This window comes from Podarcis vaucheri (genome assembly GCF_965113315.1).
Source record: "Podarcis vaucheri genome assembly, chromosome: 9".
NCBI classification, from domain to species: Eukaryota; Metazoa; Chordata; class Lepidosauria; order Squamata; family Lacertidae; genus Podarcis; species Podarcis vaucheri.
Genome location: NC_138767.1, coordinates 24,184,768 through 24,199,530, shown reverse-complemented (window position 1 = coordinate 24,199,530; position 14,763 = coordinate 24,184,768). Strand labels below are relative to the sequence as shown.

The 14,763-nt window shown below is 39.2% G+C and overlaps 1 protein-coding gene across 5 annotated transcripts in view; it reads right to left on the bottom strand.

The window, feature by feature from the left end:
• Positions 1 to 14,763, bottom strand: part of AIMP1 (aminoacyl tRNA synthetase complex interacting multifunctional protein 1) — a 37,120-nt gene that overhangs the window by 11,577 nt on the left and 10,780 nt on the right. For 3 of the 5 annotated variants that reach the window (XM_082237072.1, XM_082237071.1, XM_082237073.1), the window contains 5 exons: positions 10,792 to 10,925; positions 7,389 to 7,502; positions 5,648 to 5,812; positions 3,919 to 4,127; positions 366 to 534 (listed from right to left, as the gene is read on the bottom strand). In XM_082237072.1, coding sequence (XP_082093198.1) covers positions 366 to 534; positions 3,919 to 4,127; positions 5,648 to 5,812; positions 7,389 to 7,502; positions 10,792 to 10,906 — 772 coding nt within the window. In that variant the 5' untranslated portion in view covers positions 10,907 to 10,925. Of the gene's footprint in view, positions 1 to 365; positions 535 to 3,918; positions 4,128 to 5,647; positions 5,813 to 7,388; positions 7,503 to 10,791; positions 10,926 to 13,433; positions 13,522 to 14,763 lie in introns of those variants that run through there. The other 2 variants (XM_082237069.1, XM_082237070.1) reach the window with 2 other exon arrangements.

The window sequence follows — 14,763 nt, the reverse complement described above, 5'->3', positions numbered from 1 at the left end:
CCGGAGCACAATTTCTGTTCTCATCCTGAAGCAAAGTTCTTAACCTGAAGCAGCATTTCTGGGTTAGCGGAGTCTGTAACCTGAAGCGTATGTAACGCGAGGTACCACTGTACCAACCAACTCACACACAATTCACAAATGCATTTCAAAGTTCCTTCATGTAGGGTGTAGGTGGGTGCAGAGAAAAAGCGAACTTATTTTCAGCAAATTTTGCATGCACTGGGCTACACTCACAGGGAAGTATTATTTCATTCATTAGCGTTAATGAGAAAAGTACTGGATAATGTGGTTTCTGTACACGTTGATATATATATTTCCTCAGCAATTTCTTCTGATATCCCCATCTCCAAGATGCTCTTGCTTACCAGGAAAACCTTCAAATGTAATTCTGTCTCCAGGAACAACCCCACTAGGAGGGATGAGGATCTCCACCTTCTCGGGCGTGCTAGCACACATCAGCATAGCTTGGGACAAAACTCCTCTCATTTTCACCGGCTTCAGGTTACAGAGAAATATCGCCATCCGGTTTTGCATCTGTACATGGGATGCAAGTTAAAACAAAAATGAAATTTAGCTAGGCTTCTCTGCATTTCTTTCACAATGAGGAAGCAAGGGGGAAAAATTAATGCATGCAACTGCACACAGTAAAACACCAAGTATGCAGATACAAATATGTTAGCAACAATTAACATTCTTTCAAGACTAATTCAGTAGTAAAAGCCAGGAAACAATTAAGGATAACCGTCTTCTAATACAGACACACAAGAGGGTGCAATAAAGACAACATTGTGTCCTGGTGCTTGGGTATAATAGCTGAAACAATGTTTTACTGACTTTCCATTCTTTGTGGTCCTGGGTTCCAACTTTTAACAGTTACTTAAGGAATTTTTGTAAAAACATCCTTCTAAACTAATCAGAGAAAGCATGCCCAGGTGGTTTACCATTCAGGATGTAATTAATCCAAAGACAGGAGGACATTTTTGAAGCATATTTTATCAAAACAGTTGTCCATAATGTGCACTGCAATTCATTTATTTAAAACTACAAATGCTTCTGGGGTTTTTTCCTTCCCCCCACTAGGGAAGGCTACAATGAATAAGCAGAACAATGAGGCCTCATTAGCGAACATTGCAACTAACAACTTGGTCAAGAAAACAGATTGTTGTTTTTTTAATAGACATAAATCAAAAAAGATCTTTGACAATAAAGTTACTGATGATATTCAAAAACCTACCAGGCATACAAACCGATGTTCGTGTTTCCACACAAACTGTAATTTAAGCAGCAGTTTTTAATTAAGACATTTGCCAACTTGAGGAGAAAGAAACTAAAAATGGTTATTAGATATTAATAAGTTTCGGTTGGAAGCTGCAGCCCATTTCTAACCACCTTATGTATAAAAATATGCAACAGTCTGCCTTAAAATCATTGGGATTTCATTGATTACAATTAACTGTTGGATAAATTTAAGGCAGTCCCAGCTGTCTTAAACTGAGGTACTAAAGGGATGTTTGGAACGCCAGGAACTGTCAGAACAAGGAACAGAATTCCTTCTCCTTTCCTGAATATTATATTGGATAAATATTGCTTAAAATTCAGGATCTGGCTTATTTCAATATGTTCAGCCAGAAAGGATGTTTTCCTTACTGCAGTTCCGTATAGTGTGGGTGTCCTTCAAGCTGTCTGGATTGCGGAGATTCCACTGTATTTTATGTAAGAGGCAAAACACAATGCCCTAGATGCTTCAAAACATATTGGGACACAGATGAAGCCAACAACAAACAGTCTCTCATATTTTTATTGCAATTGCTGGTATAATATAACTACCAAAACACACACAGAGCTGACTAGGGGGGTGGAATGTCCTTTTTATATTTCCTAGGAAAGAGAAAAAGTGAGCAGTAGATCCTAATGAGTGCTCTATGCAAATACAACTATCCATGGGGCTAATTATGCAGGTCTAGGGGAATTCTGCGCCCATGTTTACTGAGCTACCACCCTTGCTCATGGCAAACCTCTTCTGAAACCTAGGTGAGTTTTTCAAACATTCCTGAACTTTGGGGGAGGCTGAAAAGGAGGACAATGCCAATAAAGGGCAAAGAAGAAGAATTGCACTCCTCAATCTTTAGGCATGCCTTAAGAAACTGCACAGACGCGGGTGGCACTGTGGGTTAAACCACAGAGCCTAGGGCTTGCCGATCAGAAGGTCGAATCCCCGCGGCGGGGTGAGCTCCCGTTGCTTGGTCCCTGCTCCTGCCAACCTAGCAGTTTGAAAGCATGCCAAAAAGTGCGAGTAGATAGATACCGCTCAGGCGGGAAGGTAAACGGCATTTCTGTGCGCTGCTCTAGTTCGCCAGAAGCAGCTTAGTCATGTTGGCCACATGACCCAGAAGCTGTACGCCAGCTCCCTTGGCCAATAAAGCGAGATGAGTGCTGCAACCCCAGAGTCGTCTGCGACTGGACCTAATGGTCAGGGGTCCTTTTACTAAGTAACTATACAGATCCTACCTAATGAGTCTGGAGGGTAAGACTTGAAATAATGGATTCAAGTTGCAAGAAAGGAGATACCAACTAAACATCAGGAAGAACTTTCTGACGGTAAGACCTGTTCGACAGTGAAATGGACTCCCTTGCGATATGGTGGACTCTCTTTCCTTGGCAAAGGTTGGATGGCCATCTGTCACCAATGCCTTATTTGAGATTCCTGCATTGCAGGAACATTGGACTAGATGATCCTTCCAACTCTAAAATTCTATGATTCTATTATTCAAGTGACAGTGTACATGGGCGCTCCTGATTTCCTTCAAGGTATGTCTCCATCCTTCAAAATGGACAAAGGACAGAACAGATGCATATGTGAAAGTCGAGCATTTTCCAGCAGTAAGTTAAGAAGAGAAGTTTACATCCAAAATATTTTTTTTGTCTCCTCCACCAGTATTACAAGAAATAATTTCAAATTACACATTTACTCAAAATTACCCAGAACATTGGAAGGTATATTTTGCTATCAAATAGCAGAATTGGGGACTAAGCTACATTCGCAAAGATAAAGCGCTTTATAGGCGTCATAACACTATGACCCCAGATGGCACTGTTGAGTCTCGTTTTTCACCAACAGGATTTCCCTGTATGAAGTTGACAATGCATTTAAGTGAGTCACTTCTTTGATGTGTCTAGATCCTGCCTAGAGATCCAGCCTAGAAAATACTGTTTCACATTTCCTCCCTGCTCGGGGCTTCTTAAATCCCAAGAGAAGAAAACTCCATATGCTTCTGGGAAATATGGCTATGCCTTACACATGGATGAAAGGCATTCTTAGTGCATCCTCTGCTTGACAGGCTGCAATAGCTCAAGTGGCATTACTACTTGGTTAAAGTCGAAGAGACATCGTACCTTGACCCACTTCCCGCAGCATCCTATATATAGCAACAAGAGCAGAAGAGCACATTCCACTGAAATATGCCTGTGGAGAGCCTGTGGTCCTGCAGATGATGGGTTCAAACTCCCATTAGCCATAGCCACAATGATCAGGAATGATGGGAACTGCAGTCTAGCAACATCTGCAGGGGCACAGCCACAGCCCCCCCCCCACCCTTGGCCAGGAAGATGCAGACTGAGAAGTTATTACTGGCTACTCCAGGTGTGCTGCATACAGGAAGAGGACCACCAAGGTTAATCAGGTTGTTGCTGGAGTCGGATTCTGACGCTGGCAGAAGCTAGATTTGTTTTGGCTCCCCTCTATTTAATTTGTTTCTTAAGTAATAAGTTCGTGAACTTGAGATTATTTCAGTATCCATCTGCTGCATAACTTTAAGTGCCAAAACTAAATGTTGAATTATTATAAAAACCAATTTAAAATATTTAAAATAAACTTTATTTAGCAAAGAAAAAGAAGTATCAAAGGAATTCTTTATGTACCTCTTCTAAAGGAACATGTTTCACTAGACCACTGACAACAGTTCTAGGGTTTGTTTCTCCCACGTCAACTTCCTCAACGTACAGAGTATCAGCATCTGGGTGTTTCTTTGCTGCTGTGATGCAACCAATTCGAAAATCAAGTCGGGAAACATCTAAAGGCTTTGAGTCATCATTTGCAGCTGACTGCTGCTTTTTCTCCTTCTTTTCTGCTAAAACAAAATCGGAAGCCATTTAATTACACAGGCACACACATCCCCGGGAATGCAATTCAAGCAAGTTTTCTTTTTCCCTGCCTGAAAAGAAATCCCACGGTACATTTTAACATTCTTTGATTTCAAAACAGAGACCCAAAACATTACAACTGTGTGACAACAGGCTTCCTTAAACATGGATAACTAGATAGAATTGTGGTACCATTTCCTTTAATGCTTTGCTTAGAAGCAAAATGCACCTACCAAAAAATAAGGTTACAATTTCTGCATACCTGACGGGATCCCTAGAATCACAGAAATATATTAACTTGTAAATATAGCTTTAAAAAACAAAGATTCATAATGGACCTAACCAACTTGGGTCCATTAATTTCAATCTACTGCAAGTAGGCTAGAACCTTCACAGTTGGCCTGCTGAGGACTTGTTCTCAGTAGTCCTTGTTCTTCAAGGACTGTGGAATGTTGAGGACAGTTAAACCACAGAGCGTTCCCTAGATTGTTAAGGGTATCAGTTGTGAAAAAGGGGAAAGAGGTGGCAGTGAAAGGAATCTTGCCTGCTTGGGCTTCTACTTAGTATAGGATCAAGGAAGGAGGAAGCTGGGAAAGATTCTTTCCCCCCATTCCCATTGACCAGGAACTCTTCTTGATCAACTGCACCTACATGGCAATAAATCACTTAGGTTCAGGACATCCTTCTCTCGATTCCCCCTTGCCCCCCCCCCTCGGAGTGGCTGCTGAGACCATATAACACCCATCCTGAAAGACCTACATCAGTTCCAAGTATGTTTCTGAGCATAATTCAAAGTGTTGGTACTGACCTTTAAAGCATTAAACGGCCTCGGCCCAATATACCTGAAGGAGCGTCTCCACCCCCATTGTCCGAGGGCCTTCTGGCGGTTCCCTCCCTGCAAGAAGTGAGGTTGCAGGGAACCAGGCAGAGGGCCTTCTTGGTAGTGGCGCCCACCCTGTGGAATGCCCTCCCACCAGATGTGAAGGAAATAAACAACTATCTGACTTTTAGAAGACACCTGTTTAGGGAGGTTTTTACTGTTTGATGTTTTATTGTGCTTTTAATTCTGTTGGGAGCCGCCCAGAGTGGCTGGGCAAACCCAGCCAGATGGGCAGGGTATAAATAATAAATTATTATTATTATTAACCCACCCTGGACTATATGGCTCCTGTTCCAAGATGGCTGGAGCACTGAACAAGAAGTGGGGATACCATACAACAGGTTTGTTTCGTGTCCCCACTTGTTTCCTCCAATTCTAACAATTCTCTTTTCATTTCTAAGGATATTGTATTAAACTAAATTATTTTGGAAATTTTGGAGCATTTTAAAATGGAAATCATTAGTTACTTCCAAGCTTTTATTTCACATAAGCTACACAGACATTCACCTTGCCTAACCTAGTCCAGAATAATTTTCCTGAAAAACATCTGCATTGATAACACTCCTTTCTGGTGTTTATTAATGACACTGAACTTCAAACATTTCCAAGTAGCATATGTAAAATCACCTTTCTTTTCCGTCTTGTCCTTTTTCTTCTTTTCTTCGTTTGTTCCTTTAATTTGGTCTTTAGGACCAGATGGGGCCGCTGCAGCAGCGGCGGGCTGAGAGACTTCTTCTGAAAAGGATGCTGTTGCAGAAGGTGTTTCACTGGGCGGCACAGAGACTTGTTTCACTACATTAAACACAAAGAAAGATTCAAAACATTGCCAAGATATATTTAATGCAGGAATATTATACATTTATTTAATAAAATGTATAAAATGCTAAAATTCAATCCATTAATCAAAAACGAGAGTTCTGTAGGTTTCAAAGGTTTTGTGAAATATTAGTAGTAATAAAATGCAGGGATAAATTTCAATATTGGGATTCTGTCATCTCCAAATGTCTGGGTTCACTTACACATATTAAATTTAATCCTTCTGGCTTTTATGGGTAAGCATCATGAGAATTAATAGGCAATCATACTGTTGATAGCAGCAAGAATTAATTGTGCCAATCACGTTAATTAGAATAAATTCTGATTGAACCGAGACTTGCTTCCAAGTTAGATTGTAGCCTTAGCTAAATGTGGCATTTTAGTCAGCAGATTAAAATAGATTAGAAACAATAGGGATGAAATACATTAAAATATAAAAATCAATAGGTTGAAGTTATTGCTTTGGACAATAGCTTCATATCAAGCTAGCGGACAAGCACATCATAAAATTAGTATAAGATTACTAACATAGTATAATATAATATTACTAACATAGTACATAAAATTAGTATAACGTTACTAACGTATGCTTTTGAACTGGTTTACAGTTGAGTGTTCCCCCAACACAACAAGGATTGGACAGGGCTAAAACATTTCTCTTCTCCATTCATTCCAATGAGACAAGTTTTTTACTTGCAGAGTGCACCACACACACTCTTTAAGTGATAACACCACCTATCCTTTGGATGATATCATCTCATTTGGCTGCATGTATACGGTAGCCAAAGTCCCTAGTACACAAAGTTCATAGTACACTATGGCAAGCATAAAATTAAGTTTGCAAGTTACAAACTTAGGCAATTTCTATGTACTTAAACTCAGAGGCTCACAGAAAATATTTCTGTATGCACAATTTTGAAGGAAGCAAAATGTGGATAACGGCTTCCAATATCATGCAATCGGATTTCTGCTTGTGCAACAGGATTTCCTCTTCGTCTCCTGCCCCCTGGGACAGCTCCCCTCATTCTTTAGAATTAAGAAGAAAATGTCACTTATAAGGATTGTATGTATTTTGCATGCACACACAAGTAAAATTCCAGTTTATCCCTTTTCCCCCTCCGCCACCAGTTTTCAACCAAAACAGCTTAGAATTTGCGTATTTGAGAAAAGGAGCACCCAAGATTGATTCTCGATGCTCCAGTTTGTCTGCTGGCTCAGCCTCGCCTCTCACAACATTCCAGATCCTAAAAGCATGCACCTTCTGAAATGTTACTATGGTTTGCTATGATACAGTAGAACCAAATGTATAGGTGGTGTCAAGACAGGTAGTGAATACCACCCAGACAAGTAGCTTACCACCAATATTTTTCTTCATAAATCTAAGAATTGGGGTAAATATCCCTCTACACCCCAAAATACACTTTGTCCCTTCAGTGCCTCCCAAATATTTCTCCCCTTGTTATGGGAAATGAGTGTTCTGCAGACTAAAATGAAGAAGCCACACTTGCCTAAGACAACATTGCTCTCCCAACCCCAACCCCATTTCAGTCACCTCCATTCCGAATTTCAGCCTGGATCAATTCTTGTTTCAGCACATCAATTTCTTTCTTCAGTTTGGCATTTTCTACACGAAGCTTCTTTTCTTCCCTCAGAGATGCCTGCAGGACTACAGGAGACAAATTCTCCATTAGGAATCACATACACAATACTGTCATAAAGGGAAAGCTTAATTTCACAACTCTGAAATTCAGGGTTTCAGGGTTTAAAGTTGACTTAAGACCCACTTATTCTTAAAACTTCAAAAAACAGAAGAATCACAATTCGTGCATTAGTGCTCTTCTTTATGCTTCCCCCCCCCTCTAAATCCTTTCCTATTAAAAAAAAACCTAGGGCAATAATCAAATTAAGACAAAAAAATTACGGGAGTACAGAGCACATTAGGAGTTTCTTGCAGTGCTCAAATTCCAGATTTATTCTGTTGTAGGGGGGAAATCAGAAACTATCAGCTTTTTTAAAAAAAAGCAAACGAGGGGGGAAAGTCGTGACAACAGAGAAAGTCTCAACATAGCAACTAAAAGGAAAGATGTTTTTTCCATTAAGGTTCTGGAAATGAGAGCAGGAGATGTGAGTTCTATCCCTTGCTTTTCCACAGAATGCCCATATATAGCTACTTAACACCTCAGTTTTCTCAGTTATTAAAGATATTTTACCATCCCACACAAATGTCAAAATGACACACTAATATCTGTTATTACTGCTGAGTCTTAGGTATTTTTTCAATTAATTCCACAGCATAGCCAGAAGTGGACTTTTTAATCACATTGGGCGCCTCCCCCCCAGCTCCCCTTTTCCTTGGCACCTGCTCTGAGAAATGAGCTGTTGCTCTAAGGTTCTTGCGGGAATACAATTTGGAACTGTATTGTATGCCTATTACAATGGAATGCATAGCCAAACTGTTTATTCTTTAGTTTAAAAGTCTTCCTTATAACTACATCAGGAAAGCAGGGGTGGAAGGAAGATGACAGAGCATTTCTCTGTAAACTATAGTGAAATGAACTCTAGAGGCACTACCTGAGGGCAATGCAGAAACTGTTGAAAAGTTTGATCTCTTGTATTTATAAGCAGAACATTTGTCTGTTGATTCTAGGCCAAAATGACTCCTTTGGAATTTTAATTTTTTAATGTGAGGCTTTGGTTTAGACACACTGAACAATATGCAAAAAACAATGGACCTGGAGATAATACAATCAAAAAGGTGGCAGACACTTATTTTTTGCTTTGTGCTATAGTCCACAAATGTTAACGCAGCCTTTGTCAGCTTCTAGTGCCCCTCAGATGTTTTGGATTCCAAATCCCATCAGCCCCAAGCAGCATGCAGTATGTCTGGGCCTGATGGGAGTTGAAGTCCAAAAATCTTTATAGAGTGCTAGAGGTCAGTAAAGCCTGCTTTAAACCACTGGAATATATAATTATGTACACAAGCACATAAGCATAACAAAAGGTAAAAAATATGCTTAAAGAGCTTCAACTGGGGCTCTAGATCATTATATAACACAGATTGGGGCTTTGTGGTTTTTTAATCTTGACCTAGTCAAAGAATTTCATAGGTATCACAACCAACTCTTGGGCAAATCAATGCTGAAAGCAAACAATTAAGAATCCATGCAGACGAATTGTTGAAGGGTTATTAAAGTCACAATAAACTGCACAAAGTTATTAATTAGCACTATCACAGCATGGGCTAAAAGCTTAGTTATCAATCACATGATCTACATGTATAAAATTGTATGTCCATTTCCAGAATCTCTTGTTAAAGGACCATGGGTTTAGGGGTGGGATAGCCTATAAACAAGACCTTAGAGAGATTCTTTCAGTCAAGCGTAGAGACAGATCAATCATCTGATTTCTATAAGGCGGTTTTATATGGTGGGCTTTTAACAATGCTAGAGAAGAAAACTGTAAATTCTTCAGAGTCAGGTGGCTTACATTTACACAGCTCTCATGCAATATTTTTTCTTTAAGAGGAGGGTGTCACCTCTACAGTCAGCTCTAGTTATAGCAGAATTCTCTGTACCTCGAGAAGGACTGGACTTGGCCCTTTTCTGGTATCACACACATGAGCAAGAGTTTGCTATCTTGCTCTTTAAAGTGGGCTTAGTATTTCTGCACCCTGTGGATTTTAACTCTCCCCTCCCCATGAATAGGAATTACATTTTTATTCATCTAATAAAGAGATGGGGGACCAATGACCTTCAAGATGCTGTTGGATTCCAACTCCCATCAGTGCAAGCCAACATAGTGAAGAATGAGAGGAATTATAGTCCAACAAAATCCAGAGGGACACAGATCTGATTTAATAGGCCTGAACTGAGCTTTCAAGACAGTTTACACACTAATATACAAAAATTCAAACTAGCACCACAACTCTAAAACTTTTAAATTAAAATCTATGGGAACCAGCAGAATAAATAAAAACTACCCAAACACTTCTAGAAACAAGCAGATTTGAACCATGTGTCTTCACCGTATTATTAAATTGAAGGAACTGTGTATGAAAATATCCAGTGAGTATTCTCAAGATACACACATCTTTTGGAAGGCATTAAAATATACATGCTATACTTCAAATCCATTTTGTGGTTGGGAGCTACAAATGTGCACACCATCTCCTACATTTCTGCAGCACCTACTATTTAAATGAGTTCAATATTGGGACACCTATCTTATGTTTGTTTGGAAGAAACAGGAGAAGATCAATTCTAGCATGCCACAATGCAGAATGCACTGTAAAAATCCTCCATTTTAAGTTTTCTGGGTTGCTACAACGTGCTCGCATCATCTTTAAAACGTTGGCATGCTTTTAGTCCTGGCACTCAACCTGGATGTCCAGAAGATAACAGTTGCTAGAAATGTTTTATTAACTGAATTTTATGCACTGGCTCCTATTCCTTGTTAAATCACAAAGGTACTGGCCTCCCAGTTTAGACTACTGAATGCACTCTATAGAGGATGTTCTTGAAAACAGCTTGGACATTTGCAGTGGCTGACAATTATTTTCTCTATATAATTCAATGTGTTTATTATTGTCCATAAAGCCCTACATGGCCTGGCATACCTTTTTCCATATGTACCTTCCCTGAGAAGAGAAGACCTTGTGCCATCAAGTATAAAAGTTAATTCAGGAGTTGTTCATTTTACAGCCATGACAATAATTAAGGTTGGGGGCCTGCCAAGTATCAATGCTGTTTTGACACCTGGTAATTCCTTTGCTTTTTAAAACGATAGGAAACTTAGCACGTTTATTGCTTGCTGCAGGGAAGGTATAACCTAAATTCTGGGGTTTACATACTGGGCTAGATTCACAGTAAGAAATTATCAACTCTGCTCACAGATTTTGCATGCAAGTTTTATGACAAAGCACATTTAAATGATAAGGTCAAAGACTGATGCCTTACTGGCTTTTTCCTTTAAAAGAGCCACTTGCTGCTTAAGGTATTCGATAACTTGATCTGCTTCTGCGCCCTTCTGCTCCAGCCTGTTCAAAACTGCGTTGTTGGCTGCCATTTTCATCAAGGAACGGATGAAAAACCTAAATAAAAGGAAACAGGATGATGTGAACGCTTTATTAATGCAATTATCTGCAGCTCTGTTTTGAATTGACGAAGAACCAGCCACTGCCAGCGCCGTAGAACATCTAACAATAGAGCCCATTGGGTTTGCCCTGTCTAACTTAAAACACTCAGATTAAAAGGAATTTTCAAGCTGATTTTGCTGTGTGACATTATTTTCCAGTATTCTGGAAGAAAAGTGATTTTGGTCTACCATCTGTAACAAACATGTTTCTTCATTCTACTTTTTATATAATGCAAGGCTGAGTCTGCTAAAGTTAGGTCTTTTTAACCACTATTGATTTCCGAAAGAGCACTAAGGAGTAGGGCAGGGGTGGGAAACCTGTGCTCCTCCCGAGGTAGCTGGACTCCAGCTCCCATCATCCCTGACCATTGGGCCATGATGGCTGGAGCTGATGGGACTTGGGTGTCCAACCACATATGGGGGCCCATAGGTTTTGTGTGGCACTGCCAACTTATCAGTAAAAAAAAAAATTAACTTTGCTAACTGTCAACACTGGAAGGGCTATGGAAGTTAAAGGGCAACATCCGGTCATGTTGACCCATGTGTGCATGGAAATCCATTTCTGCAATAGAACTTTCTCTTTTTCCCCACTCCAGCCCTAGCCCCTCTTGCCTCCGCCCTGACACACCTCCAATATTTGCTCTGGAAGGTCCTCCAACCCCTCCGAACATATTTGGGAGGAGGTAGAAGGGGAAGGCAGATGTAAAAGTGCCATTACACAAGCAGACATATGCTCTTGCTACTTTGGGTTTTACCCAGTGTAGTTATTCATATTATTTTTTTCTGAAAATATATTATACAATGATATTATACCTTTTTTAAAAAAGAGCACATAGTTAATAATGATCTCTACTTATGAACAAACCTAAAACAGCAACCCAAAATAGAAGCAGCATGTATCCGTTATAGATCTCCAGGAAGTGATATAAAGGAAGAATTTTGTATAATCAAAACTGACTGAAACCGCCATATATAAGAGGAAAATTCACAGTGCAAGTATAAACTTCAAGGCAGTAAGCTGTAGTTTAATTCTATGAGCATGAAGATCCAGAGCAAAAAGACTAAGAAACATCTTGTGTAATCTGAACAGAAAAGCAATTCACCTTTTGCATCATGCAATTCCTGGTTTTCAAAGATTCCCCTTTCTTTCTTTTCGTACCAAAAGAACCTAGCGATTAAAGCTTAAGGACTGATGTTCAGAGAAAAAAGGCCTCAAGTAGGTTTTAGATTCCAGTCCTGATTCCAGGGAAATTTTTAAATGCAGGATTAAATGGATGTTCTATGTTACTAGACAAACACAGCCAAATGTTGTTTTCTATTCTTCCCTCTGTTTGCTACAACAGCACTAGAAATGAGAACGGTTGTTTTCCCCAAGTACTCTACAAAATATAGAATACTGTAGACAGCAGAAACTGTATGATTGCTGAAACATGGATCTACAGCATAGCTGTCTTGTCTGAAACAACAAATTCTAAATTGTGTCCTTTGCTGTTGCCCCATTCATCAGATCACTTCAATTGTACTTTATATAAAAAAACTAGTTTCTGACAAAAACATTGTCTAAGAATACTATTCATTATACTTATGGGCTAACCAAGTCACTATATACAAAACATGCTAGCATACAACATAATTATTAAAGCAATAAAATATCCAGTTTTCATTGGGATAAAGACTTCTCAACTTCTTATAATTTGTAGAAGATAAAATTGGAGGATTATTACAGGGATTATTCTAATTATTCTAATACATTGTAATTACATGAATGTTATGAAAAAAACCACAGCTATAAATCAAACTAATTTCTGATGAAGATTGGAGGGGAATAACTTGCTTCAGTGACATGATTATCTGGTTATTTATTTAATGCGGAGAAAAACACTGGGTTCTTTTTGCTAATCTGAGAACAATTCTAGCTGATAAAATAATTATGAACCAAGAGATCTCACAACAAAGAAGACATTGTGATATTCACAAGTTGTGCTTTTGGTTCTATCTAGCCTAGTATTATTCTTTAAATTCGTTTCTGAAGCATCTGCTTTCAATATACAAGTCTTAACACTTCAGACACAGCATTTAAACAAAGAAATAGAGGCTTCTTACTAGCAAACTGTGTTTTAAGGATCCAAAAATATACCCTGACAATTTAAGAAAGCATGCAAAAGTTACATAAAATCAGTATTAAATGCAATCCTGGGCTTTATAGACCAAAATAACGAGGACAGTAACAATAAAGGAATCCCCCAAATGACTGCACTTAATCATGTGTCAAAGAAACAGAACAGTTGTCTGATAGAAAACATAATCACTTTACCCAGTGTCATTCTTTTACACCCGCAGTTCACTATGCCATGCACTGTCAAATCAAGTAGAAAGAAAAGAAATCTATCTTCTTAAGCCCATATAACTGGAATGGTTAAAAAAGAGGGGACAACCCTTATTATTCTGCTAGTTTCTGTATTACCTGAATATTAATATTTGGTCCAGTGCTGAAACTGAAAGCATAAACCAGATCCAAAAGCACCCAGCCACACTGTTCGGCAGCAACTGGCCCTGGTCAGCTATTTATAAACACACCACTTCAACAAGATATTAGGATGGTATTTCAGTCATATATTTGGACTAGTGCTTAGGTTTAGAAAATATTCTGCAGATGATATGCATGCAGAAATGTACTAGTTTCAGAGTTATCATACTGAAAGGCTGGAAAGACCACTTGAATTTGGCCACAGTAATTGCTGGATTAATGAGTTTTATGGCTACATGGCAGAATTTTTGAAGCCAACACCTCTGGCTTTCCCCCTTTTCACTCTGGGAAGCTCTCTGGTCATTCAAGAGATAACAGATTTTCAATTTTCTACTCCAATAATAACTTATGGGTTCAACTATAAGACAATTACTGCTTCAAAGCTGCAGTGATTGAAAAGTAACCTATCCATGCTTTACAAATATTTCACAATTTGTTAAATTTGTGTTCAGAAACAACAGTGAGAGAGCCTAGCAGTGTAACAGTATAGACTGTCATTTTATGCCAGAGTGACACTAGTACAGGACTGTGGAATGGCATGAATGTAATTAACCATGGTTTAATGATCAAGCAAGAATGGCCCAGTTCACTAAACCATGGCTTAGTGAGAATGTGTGAGGTTTCCTAGACAAGAGACGACAGGTGCTGAGCATAGCCACAATTTCACATAGGATGTCATCCAAACCTAAGTTTGCAGTTTGTCCTCTCCAGACAAATCACAAGCCGTGGACACTGTTTTATAGCTTGTGGTTTATCTGGAGTGCAACAACCCACAAGCTCAGGTTCACATGGCAGGTTCAGCCAAACCAAGGTTAGCTCATGGCAGGGCAACAGCAGGAGAAACAAGGGAGGAATGTAGTGGCCGTGATCTCTACTCTGGAACCAGCACACTCACGATTTCACATTGAGCCATAGTTTTGGCTTAGAGCTACATGCAAGCCAGGTCACAGTGTGTGATATCCTACAGCCGATGACTTTATTATTCCATAAATCACAAATGCTTAAAAAAAGAGAGAGAGAATGCAAGCAAAGGTCCTTAGATTTTGCATTCCAGCCACACTGACACAAGGCAGATCAAGCATTTCCCCCTGTTTGGATTAAGCAAGGGAAACAAACATACAGAAATATAAACTTTGCTGCAAACTGTTTTTTTAAAAAAACAACAACAACAAAACCTAGCACAGCTGTTTTAGTAGAACATGAGAACTTCAGTAGGTTAAGTTCAGCTGCGGGACTCTTGAACAAGTCAAATCACAATCCTACTCAA